This window comes from Talpa occidentalis, unplaced genomic scaffold (assembly GCF_014898055.3).
Source record: "Talpa occidentalis isolate TD23 unplaced genomic scaffold, MPIMG_talOcc4v2.1 talOcc4.10, whole genome shotgun sequence".
Taxonomy (NCBI): Eukaryota; Metazoa; Chordata; class Mammalia; order Eulipotyphla; family Talpidae; genus Talpa; species Talpa occidentalis.
In genome coordinates, this window is record NW_023600993.1 from 84,900,602 (window position 1) to 84,913,168 (window position 12,567).

The 12,567-nt window shown below is 42.9% G+C and overlaps 1 protein-coding gene across 5 annotated transcripts in view; it reads right to left on the reverse strand.

The window, feature by feature from the left end:
- Nucleotides 1-1,112: 1,112 nt before the first annotated feature.
- The window catches only part of CNBD2 (cyclic nucleotide binding domain containing 2), a 60,267-nt gene continuing 48,812 nt past the window's right edge, over nucleotides 1,113-12,567 (reverse strand). For 4 of the 5 annotated variants that reach the window (XM_054696804.1, XM_037495895.2, XM_037495902.2 and 1 more), the window contains 2 exons: nucleotides 11,067-11,230; nucleotides 1,113-1,471 (listed from right to left, as the gene is read on the reverse strand). In XM_054696804.1, coding sequence (XP_054552779.1) covers nucleotides 1,156-1,471; nucleotides 11,067-11,230 — 480 coding nt within the window. In that variant the 3' untranslated portion in view covers nucleotides 1,113-1,155. Of the gene's footprint in view, nucleotides 1,472-7,018; nucleotides 7,147-11,066; nucleotides 11,231-12,567 lie in introns of those variants that run through there. The other variant, XM_054696803.1, reaches the window with a different exon arrangement.

The window sequence follows — 12,567 nt, forward strand, 5'->3', positions numbered from 1 at the left end:
TCCAATTTGCTCATTTTGCCACTGGGGAAACCTGGGTCCAGATAAAGGACTCAAGTTGCTCAAGGGGGACGAATGAGATAAAAACAGAGCCAGGCTCTCCAGAGCTCCTGATGCCTAGCTCAGTGCCCAGGGGTTGCATCCTTCTTGCCAGGGGTGTGATGTGAATGTATGTGTGTGCATGGAGTTGGGGAGGACTCCTGTCTCTCCTGGTGGCCCCAGCCAGGCTCTTGTGCTGCTGCAGCGCCTACCAGATTCCTCAGTGCTTCCAAAACTAAATTAAAGGGTTTCCCAAGAGAGACAGGTCTTGGCACTGAATCTGTGGTGCAACCAAAAGACCCAGCCCACAGGTCCCCAGAGGGACCCTTTTCAAGTCCAACCTTGAGAGAGGCCTGCCTCCTCTCTCAGGCTGCTTACTCTTCATCCCTGACCCAGGATACCTATTCCTGTCATGCTTCCCATCTGTCTCTCTGGCTCCTTATGCCTCCCTCCACAGCTGTGCCTCATTCAGTCTCTGGCAACGCCCTCTGAGTCTGACAGAGGTGCTTGATGAGCATTGGCAAACAGCAGTATGTAGGCCCAACACAACCCACGTATGTATTTTGTTTGCTTAACACAGTATTTCAAAAACAATTTGAATTAGTTGCTCACATTTAACAACCAATAGAACCATAAAATATTGGGTTTCTTAATTCTTTTGAAAAATCTCAAGACTGGTAGACGCAGGCCTGCATTATTTCCTGGCATAGTATCAACTGACTAGGGCTAAGGAGCAGCTGCTCCATCTGGATGGGGAACATGCATACAGGTCCCCATCATCCCCTGTTGTCTTCCTGGTCCTGCCCCTATACTCATTTACATGACCTTGGAAGACATTTGACTTTGCTAGCTTAGTCTGGCTCACTTTGATGTGTGCCCATTTATGACTCATGACCAGTTCATCAGAGAAGACCCTCCCACCCTAACATCATCTCCAGTGATTAACCCATGCACACCCAGCCTCCTGACCGCTTACTCAGCCCACAAGTGTCAAGGGAACTGACCCCAAATACCTCTCCTGACCCACAGCTCAACTCCCAGGTTTCCACTTCAAGTCCCACAGTTCCCCTGGTGGTGATTCAGGAAACATGGTGACTAACTTGACATACTTTATTGGTTCTAAACAAGGACTCCTGCATTCTTATACTGGGGCAGGAGGTCTTGGATTTTGTACCGGGGTGCTGAGATGGCTTGAACAATCCTCAACGGAGGTAGGTATTTCTGGGAAGCCATAAAAGTGGGATAATGTCCAGGCTTCTTGTCCAAGCTACACAAGTTCAGGACCAGAGACTTGGAACCATAGCTCAATTTCTTCTTGAGTCGGATTGGGGTGAATGGTGGATATTGGCGAGGTGCCACCAGTAGCCGCACCAGGTCCTTCCGAAAGATATTCCAGCTGTTCTCCTCGAGGAATTTCTGGCACATATCTTCATCACTGAAGGCAAGGCACAGATGTTGAGGTTCCCATGCCAGCTCCAACTTGGCCCCCTACCCCTCCTGCTTTGCCTCCTACCACTCGTTTCAACCCTTCAACACAATGTGCACTCCTCCTCTGGACCTATTCCCAGACTTTACTCTCTGCCTCCTTTACCTTTTCACAACTTTCTTTTTTTTTTTTTTTTTAATAATAAATATTATTTTTATATTCCCCCATACAATTGCAAATGCCCCATTCTGACCCCAATCCTTCCCCTCCCGCCCCCCACCCCCCAAAAAGTGTCTCTGGTTCATAGTTTTTTGTTGATTTTGATTTTCACTTTCTTATATTCATTTTCCTGGTCCCTTATTTAAGTTTTCTAGATTCCTGCTATGAGTGAGACCATCCGGTATTTTTCTTTTTCTTTTTGGCTTATTTCGCTGAGCATGATGCCTTCCAGCGCCATCCATGTGCTGCAAATTGCATGTGTTTATCTTTTTTGAATGCTGAGTAATATTCCATGGTATATATGTACCACATCTTCTTGATCCAGTCATCTATTTTTGGGCATTTGGGTTGTTTCCAAAGCTTAGCTATTGTAAACAGTGCTGCTATAAACATAGGGGTGCAGGTGCTCTTTGGAATTGATGTTTCTGTGTCTTTTGGGTAAATACCTAGGAGTGGAATTGCTGGATCATATGGAAGCTCTATGTTTAGTAGGTCCAGAAATCTCCACACTTCACAACTTTCTTACCCCACACTTGTACTGTTCCCTGTGGCTACCATGAGCCACATGTAACTAACCTGTATCTGAGTATAGCCAATCTGAATTGTGGGTGTTGTGAGTATAAAATACATAGCAGATTGCAAAGACTTAATACAAAAAAGAATGTAGGATATGTCATTAATAATTTTTATGTTGCTTACATGTTGAAATGGTAATATTTTAGATACACTGAATGCAATGAAATATATTATTAAAACTGATTTTACCCATTTCTTTTTACTTGTTATAATCTGGCTACTGAAAATCTTAAGTTACACGTGTGATTATTAGCTATCAAGGAAATGTAAATCAAAACCACAATGAGATGCCTACTAGAATGGCTATCATTAAAAAGATAGATAAAGGTAAGTGTTGATGAGGATATAGACACATTGGGATAAGGGTCCCAATACACTACTGATGAGAATGTAAACTGGCACAGCCACTTTGAAAAACAGTCTGTTCCTCAAAGGATTAAACAGAGTTAACTTATGACCCAGCAATTTTACTCCTAGGAGATATGAAAACACAGGCCCACACAAAAACTTGTTCAGCAGGTCCTCAAATAACATCATTTCATTCAATATCTTTTCATTATAAAGTTGATGAGAAAAAAAAAAATCAGTTCTCAACCAGGGCCACTATTTAAGTTCGCACATTCTCCCCATGTCTGTGTGGGTTTTCTCCAAGTATTCTGATTTCCTCCCACATCCCAAAGATGTGCATATAATGTTAATTGGCATGTCTAAATTTTCCTAGTGAGAGAGAAAGCCCTGCAATGGAAGGGATGATCTGTGCAGGTCCTGAGCTGCTTGGGATAGGCTCCAGCCACCCATGACCCTGGAGTAAGTGTGCTGTAAAATGAATGTATTGTTCAACGTTAGAACCATTTTGGGTATTTAGAAGGTTGGTGACATTTTTGTGATCAGAAATATGTCAAAGGAACTTAACTCTTGCTTTTATCAATTAGTTAAGGAAAATTTGCTTTGTCATATGTGGTTTTACTTAAAGTCAGTTTCCAAGAATCTATCAATAATATTAAGTGAAGACTTGCTGTGCATGAACATTCACAGAATTATTCATAATAGCCAAAAAGTGGAAACAACCCAAATGCCCATCAACTGACAAATGGATAGTGTCCTAGAGATGTATGATAATGTGATTTGACAATAAAAAGGATTGAGGTACTAATAACCTGCCACAACACAGATGAACCTTGAAAATAATATGCTAAGAAACCAATCACAAAAGAACACATATTGTTTGAATTCACTTATATGAAATGCCCAAAACTGGGAAAACTAGAGAGACGGAAAATAGATAGGCAGCTACTTTAATTTAAACTGGTCTTGGTGTCTTGGCTCAACTCTGTCCCCCAACCTCACAACATATGAGGGGTGGGGAAAGTGGGGGAGAGTGTAAAGGGACAAGCATTCATCGGCTTATCTTCTTCTGAGACCACAGTAAGGGAAGGATATGTTCCACTTCCATCAACCTGCCCACGCTCAGCTAAGGAGACAAACCTAACACAACACTAACAAATTAGGACATTCTTCTGGTCAGATTATATTAACCAGGACAAAGTAAACCTTGATCCATAGAGATCAACTCAATTAAAAAAAAACCTCCAGGGGACAGAATGGTCTACCAGCTGGTCCCGGTGGTGTCAGCAGTGTGGCAAAGTCAACTCCTACCAATTCATGATGGCTTGATTGCTGATAATGTACATCTCTTCTCAACTCCATGTTCAGATACATCTGGTTGGTAACTTTTTTTTTTTTAAAGATTTATTTATTTATTTGTTTATTTATACAAGCACTGGATACAGTCAGAAGCACAGGAGGGTGAGAGAATTCACCAGAGCCAGAGCAGGGAGCAAAGCAGGCAGAAGGACCGAAGCACACTGCTGAGGGGAGCAGCGGGCGGCAGGAGAGGTCTGCGCGCCATGCGGGACCCTCCTCCAGTGGCTGGGGAGCAGCTGGGGATTGAACTGGTGCTGCAGAGGCTGCGGGCAGCATCGCAACCCAGCGCTCAACTGCTGCGCCACTGGGGAGGCCCCATCTGGTTGGTAACTTGACATTGGCCATCAGCAAATATTATAAATCAGAGTTACCTTTAACCTCCTGGAGAGTTGGTTATTTTTTTAAAGATTTATTTATGCATACAAGAACTGGGGTACAGGCCAGAAGTGGGTCGGGGGTGAGGAGAGGATTCCCCAGAGACAGAGTGGGGAGCAGAACAGGCGGATTGACTGAAATACACTGCTGAGGGGAGCAGCAGAGAGACAGGAGAGATCTGCTGCGCCATGTGGGTAGCTCCCTGGGTGGCCAGGGATCGAACTCCTGCTGCAGAGGCTGCAGATAGCTTCACAGTGCTGTGCTTAATCCCTTGCGCCACCAGGGAGTCCCTACTCTACTTTTTACTAAATGGGGTAGTTCTAAAGACCTCAGCTTCATGGAGGAGTATCAGTTTCAATCCCTGGCCTTACTTGAACTGAAAGATTCCTATGTCCTTACAGGCTGTAAAACTTCAGCACATGATATTCTAAAACCTCTTTCCCCTGCTGGGCAATTCCAACACTAAATCATACTCTGTGCCTTAGCTTTTAGGGCCTCTTCCTTTTGGTCCTTGAGATATGTGTTTGGGGCAGTGGGTGGGGGAGCTCCCTTCTTTCTTGTGAACTCAGCTATGCATTACATTATGTGCCTTGTAGGGAGCAGAGGTTTTAGGTTCTATCCTGTGGCATTCATAGGACAGGTCTCTCTGCCATTGTCTGTGTGATCTTTAGGATGTCACATGCCCTTTCCTGGGTCTTATAGTCCTCACTTAAATCATGGAGAATTGGAACTAGTAATGGCTATGTTTTCTGCCTGCTTTAGCAGTCTGGAAAGCCATGAGTTCAACTATTAATGAATAAGAGAATTGGTGTGTCAGCATTATAGGTGATTGCAGCAAAATGATGACTGGGTAGGCAAAGATTCTGAGTGCCCAAACATCTGCCACCCTCAAGTCTGTGCAAACCTTTTCTGAATTTCAATTCAACAAACACTAACAGATGCCCATCATGTGCCAGGCATTATGCAAGAAGCTAAGGTCCCTTAAAGTCTTTTTCAAATAGGTGACTCTACACAGCCATGTTTCATATTGCCAGTACATAGGAGTCAGAGAACTGTGACATCTTTGAACGACAATGAACCACCAGCATTTCCCAAATTGATTTTCTCATAAAACTGCCCCAGTTTGGGCCATATTTGTAAATCATCTGTTCTTTAATTTACTGATGACTTTTTTTTTTTTTAAAGATTTATTTATTTATTTATGCATACAAGAACTGGGTTACAGGCTAGAGATGTGGGGGGTGAAAGGATTCACTGGAGACAGAGTGAGGAACAGAACAGGCAGATTGACTGAAGTTCACTGCTGAAGGGAGCAGCAGGCAAGTCAGGAGAGGTCTGCTGTGCCATGTGGGTTGCTCCCTGGCCGGGGATCGAACTCGTGCTGTAGTGGCTGCAGATTTCTTCATAGTACAGTGAAGAGTGCAAGGCCTCCTTGCACCACCAGGGAGGCCCTTACTGATTACTTTTCTTCTTAAACCTATTTAGTTCTTTTACTTAAATATTTACTGTGGTTCCATTCTAAGCAACAAGATCTGTTGAATTGTGGGCTTAGTAAACTTAGTCATGTTATTTTCCTAATTCTCACTAGAATAAATACATAATTATTAAAACTAAAAATGTTGGGCCTCCCAGGTGGCGCAGCGGTTGAGCGCTGGGTTGCGAAGCTGCCCGCGGGTGCAGCGCCGGTTCGATCCCCGGCTGCTCCCCGGCCACCAGAGGAGGGTCCCACATGGCGCGCAGACCTCTCCTGCCAACCGCTGCTCCCCTCAGCAGTGTCCTTCGGTCCTTCTGCCTGCTCTGCTCCCCGCTCTGACTCTGGTGAATTCTCTCACCCTCCCGCGCTTCTGACTGTACCCAGTGCATGTATAAACAAAACAAACAAACAAAATAAATAAATAAATAAATAAAAAACATGCCTCTATTTAAAAAAAAAAAAAATGTTAATATATGTACCACCTAAAATAATCTTGTACACCTCCTGTGGTGATGTTCCATTCTTTGGAAAACATTGATCTAGTCTAATTTTATTTTGCAGATTGGCATCTGAAGCCAAGAGGAAGGAAATGACTTATCCAAGATCATACAGATTTCTGTCATGTGGATTAATGGACCTGGCTGAAGTGATTCTATAGATGTACTTGCTGCCACACTTCCCCTTTCTCTATTGAGTCACTACTGGAATCACTCATTTCCCACACCTGCCAGCAAAGCTATGCTTGATCACGGTATCATTACAAGTAAAGAAAAAGGGGAAGCTGCAAAATCATATAACCAGTATAATCTCTATTGTAAAATTTTACATACCTGAAAGATAAAATCAAATTTGGTATATATCCATGTGTGCCCCACCCCCCAAATAAAAATCCTAAAAGGAAATATACAAAATGCTAATTTAGAGTTGTTGGAGACAAAAAATGGTCTTGGTTTTCACCTTTAAGCAAGAGTTTAACATAGCCTGATTTGAGTTTCACTAAGAGCACAGTATAAAGAATGGATATGACTAAGGGGGAAACTGAGGCACTATTTACAATAGCCAAGATGTGGAAACTATCCAAGTGTCTGATAATGGATGAATGGATTAAGAAGATATAATATGGGCCTCCCTGGTGGCCTAGGGGTTAAGTCTCAGCGTTACCACTGCAATAGCCTGAAGTTCAATCCCTGGCCAAGGAGCTAACTCACATGACGCAGCAGACCTCTTCTCTCTTGCCTGCTGCTCCCTTTAGTAGTGTGTTTCAGTGGATCTGCTTGTTCTGCTCCCCAGTCTAGTGAATCCTTTCCCTCACACACTTCTGGCCTACATCCCGGTTCTACACAAAAATAAATAAATAAATAAATAAAAATCTTAAAAAATAAGAAGATATGATATATATACACAATGGAATACTACTTGGCCATAAAAAGATGACATCTTGTCATTTTCCACAGCGTGGATGGACCTTGAGGGAATAATGCTAATTTGAAATAAGTGAGAAGATAAATACCAAAAACAATCAAACACAACAAAAACAAAACAAACCCTTAGATTCCATCAACAAAATGGTCAGTGCAAGAGGGGAAAGGGCAGAGGCCTGGGCAGGGAGAGAATAGCAGTAGATGATGATTGGACATTTGGTGGTGAGTGTGGTGTGAAATACACAGTTGCTGAGGTGAGAGGCTGTACTCCTGCTATAAAGTTATTAAACTTAAGTTTGTTTTTTTTTTTAATAAAACAGTTATATTCTAGCAAGGGAATGTATCACAACTTTCTAAACCATCTCCTTAAGAGCCACATGTGTGAGGAGGTAGTGGGTCTTTTCCTCAGTATTATGAATATGGCTGCTACGAACATCTTTTAATGCATTTAGCTTTCCCCATAATTTAGTTATATAAAGATACATATACCTATTAAAGGACCTATACAAAGAAAACTATAAACACTGTTAAGAGAAATAGAAGATGACACAAAGAAAAGGAAAGACATCCCCTGCTCATGGATTGGAAGAATAAACATTATTAAAATGGCCATCCTACCAAAAGCAATATACAGATTCAATGCTATTCCAATAAAAATTTCAATGTCATTCTTCAAAGAAATAGAACAATTATTGATGAAATTCATATGGAACCACAAAAAACCCCGAATAGCCAAAGTTCTCCTGAAAAAAAAAAGAAGGGAATGGAGGCATCACACTCCCAGACTTCAAACTTTACTACAAAGCCATAATCATCAAAACTGCATGGTAATGGAACAAGAACAGACACACAGACCAATGGAATCAAATAGAAAATCCAGAAATAAACCCACAGATTTATGGTCAACTAATCTTTGACAAAGGAGCAAAGAATATGCATTGGAGCAAAGAAAGTTTGTTCAATAAATGGTGCTGGGAAAACTGGGTCGCTACATGCAAAAGAATGAAGCTTGGGCCTCCCCGGTGGCGCAGCGGTTGAGTGCTGGATTGTGAAGCTACCTGCAGCCTCTGCAGCACTGGTTCGATCCCCGGCTGCTCCCCGGCCACCAGAGGAGGGTCCCACATGGCGCGCAGACCTCTCCTGCCGCCTGCTGCTGCCCTCAGCATTGTACTTCGGTCCTTCTGCCTGCTCTGCTCCCCGCTCTGGCTCTGGTGAATTCTCTCACCCTCCTGTGCTTCTGACTGTACCCAGTGATTGTATAAATTAATTAATTAATTAATTAATCTTTAAAAAAAAAAAGAAAGAAAAAAGAATGAAGCTTGACTACTACCTAACACCATGCACAAAAACCAACTCAAAATGGATTAAAGAACTAGATATAAGACCTGAAACCATAAAATACATAGAAGGAAATATAGACGAAACACTACATGATATGCACATCAAAGACATCTTTACAGACACATCACCCAAAGCAGTGATAGAGAAGGCAAAGATAAACAGCTGGGACTACATCAAATTAAAGAGCTTCTGCACAGCAAAAGAGACAGTAACAAAAACAAAGAGAAACCCCACCGACTGGGAGAAGAACATTTTTGCACACAACACTAATGATAAAGGACTGATCACAAAAATCTACAAAGAGCTGATGAGACTCAACAAAAACAAAGAAAATAATCCTGTCAAAAAATGGGCAGAAGAGCTAAAAAGAAATTTCTCTGAAGAGGAAATGCAAATGGCCAACAGGCATATGAAAAAATGTTCAGCATCACATGTAATCAGGGAAATGCAAATCAAAACTACCATGAGATACCATCTCACACCAGTGAGAATGGCACATATTAAAAAAACTAGCAACAACAAATGTTGGCAAGGTAGTGGAGAAAAAGGAACTCTCCTGCACTGTTGGTAGGAGTGCAAACTGGTCCAGCTGTTATAGAGCAACCCCGATATTGAACGGGTTCCTGCCTGTGGGTCCTCACCCGTGCGCTTAAAAGGGACTTATGAATACTCCACTACAGGCACACACACAAAAGGTTAATAAAAGGTTTATTTACAAGGGAAAAGGAAATAAGGAAAATGTACAGCTCAGGCAGAAAATAGGGAAATAAAGTCTTTAATGCGTCCTACCAGATCCGACGACCTGGAAACCCAAAGTCACTCTCAGAGGTGGCCGGGTGGAGAGCCAAAATGGGGATCCCCAAAGACCACGTGTCTGCCTTTTATATCCACCTGGCTGCTTAACCCCACCCTCAGGTCCCAGCCACCTTCCCTTTGGTGGTGATGGGATTTGGAGTTCCCAGTGTTTCTGGCTTTGACCTGGGGTGGGGGTGGAGTCCACAAAGCCTATATGGAATTAGCTTTGGGACATCCTTTTCCCCCTAACACAACCACTATGGAGAGCTGTGTGAAGATTTCTTGACCTACTAAACATAAAGCTTCCATATGATCCAGCAATTCTACTCGTAGGTATTTACCCAGAGGACACAGAAACATCAATTCCAAAGAGCACCTGCACGCCTATGTTTATAGCAGCACTATTTACAATAGCTAAGATTTGGAAACAACCCAAATGTCCAAAAATAGATGACTGGATCAAGAAGATGTGGTACATATACACCATGGAAAATTACTCAGCATTCAAAAAAGATAAACACATGCAATTTGCAGCAATATGGATGGTGCTGGAAGGAATCATGCTCAGCGAAATAAGCCAGAAAGAAAAAGAAAAATATCGGATGGTCGCACTCATAGCAGTGTTATAGGACAGGGAGAGGGGTAGCCCAAGCCCCGCAAACCTGCCTATTCTAAATGGGTTCTGCCATCCGCCGCATCAACACAAAACATATAAGACTTTAATGGGAAGGAACTTTAATAAAACTAGGAAACAATACAGGTAAGGCAAAGAGTCTAGTTTCTAAATGAAGCACCCAAAGTTACCCGTCCCCTCGTGGGTAAAAGTCCATCCAAATGGGATTGGCCCAGAGCAAACCCCAAAGCCTGCCACAAGTCTAAAGCATCTTCCAGTGGGGACCCACAGCAAAGGGTCAGAAATAACCAGACAAGCCCGGAAGGAAAAGAGCAAAATCAACATCAAGATAAAAACTGCCATTGTCACCTCCCCATGGGTCTCACCCACATCTGTGTCACCCAGTCTACGACCAAAAGACAAGCACAGTTTCTTCACGTGTCTCTAGGCTCCATGCGCCTCCTCCAGGTCTCCTGGCTCCATCCTGCTTCCTTCCTCAGTCTCTTCTGCAGCTTCTCCTCTTCCTGCTCAGCTCCACCCTCCCTTGGGTGGGGCAGGGAACCTCCCCCTTTCCTGGGGACCACCCTGTTACAGCAGGAATCTAGAAAACTTAAATAAGGGACCAGGAAAAAGAATAACTATAAGAAAGAAAATATCAAAATCAACAAATAACTATGAACAAGAGACACTCTATGGGAGGTGGGGGGTGGGGAAAGGAGGGCTTGGGGTAAAAATAAGGGGGTTGTAATTGTATGGGGAATATAAAAATAAAATTTAAATTAAAAAAAACAAAATAAAATAAAAGGAAGAAAAGAATAAATATACAAAAAAAAAAGATACATATACCTGTGAACCATTGCTTCAAAGTCTGGGAAGAGTTTCATGGCCATGAAACACAAAGCTAAAATTAACATCAGAAGGACTAAGCCAATTTACAACATACCAACAAATACCAGTTTTAGAATTAGGGACAATCACACTCATTTGAATCAGGGATTATATTACTTTTTTTCTTTCATTTACTAAAATAACAGGCAAAAATTGTTCATTTGACCTGGTGGGGGTTATGCGCTTTCCCGCACTGACCTGGGGTACTGGATTTGGAACCTGGACAATTTTTCTGTAATCTCACTGTCAATCAGTTCACAAAACTTTTTTTTCTTCATCCGTATCACCTCAGATCCCAGGCTCACGAGGATCAAGGGGCGCATGTCCTGTTGGGTCTCTGGGAGGAGGATCTGGTGAAGGCCCTAGAGAAAAGAATTCCCAGAAAGTCAAACATCAGAGACCACCCACTCCTACCAGCAGATTTTCTACATGGGAAAACTGAGGCCCCAAGTAGGAGCTCACTTCTCGACCAGCTCTGAGACCTCAGCCTGCCTATTCCCTGGAGAAGCTGGTTTCCCTACACCTCCTAGAGAAAAAAGTGCTTTTCTCTACTCTAGGACCCTCTGCTGTTTTCAGGTTTTCTTTTTCCAAGGATGAGGAAACTGTGATCTCCTCCCTCCCAGGTGAGTGAATAGTCACAGCTGTTATCATTCATTTACCTACAAAAGTAGCCATGGTCTTGAAAGTAGGGAAGGACAGAATTTTGCCAAAGGGATATCCACAGGCATTCTCTTCAAAGGGGTCACATTACCAGATATTTGTTAGGGGCCTTTTAGGTGTTGGGCCTATGTGGCAAACTAAGCAGTCAGGTTCTTGCTCTAAGCCACCCCACCTCACCCCACCCCCAAAGCCTTCCAAAACTCTCCAGAGAATGAAGTGCAACTTCCCTATTCAGCATTGTAGGCCTTCTACAATACAGGACCTCTTGTTCCATTTTAGACTCTTTTCCTCTCATTTTACATAACCTCCCCCTTCCATCACTATCACCAAACTGGGCAACGTTTTTCTGCCCTCAGGTGCCTCCAATCTGCCCCAGTGTCGTGTGGCCCCCAATTTCTTATCCCTGCCCATGTGAGGCTGCATTCACTCAGGCAGCCTGTATTTTGACCTAAGCATCACATTCTGAAACACTGACAAACTGCAGCAAAGTGGTCAGTGAGAAGGCTGGAAACATCACATGAAGACTGATTGGAGGAATGAAAGATGTTCTGTCTGAATAAGAAAATAATTAACAGGACATTGGCACTGTGACTAGCTCTATAAATGTTGAATGGAAACCAAAACAAAACAGCATTCCTAAAATATCTCAGGGTCATCACATGGCAAGGAAGCTGATTCAGCTTCTTGGGGGTGGGGTAGGGTGAAGGAAGAGCTAGTTAAAAGCTGCAGGAGAAATAGAGGGGAAAAAATAAAAGGAAAAAAAGCTGCAGGAGTCAGTTTCACTGAACAAAAGAAAGAGCTTCCTAAGAGCTTAAAAATTATTTCACTAACATTGACTGAGGGCTGGACCTAAGGTCTGGGACCCCTACATTATGCTGGGCTGAACTTCCCTCTCCAAAGACATACAGTCCAGTGAGGCAGGAGCATTAAAAGCCCACCACAATAAGGGGTGAGTGGGGTATGAAGCCCCTAGAGATTCTGAACAGCAGAGAGAGCATGCAGCAAAGGAGCAGCCTCTTAATTACAGTGACCACACAGG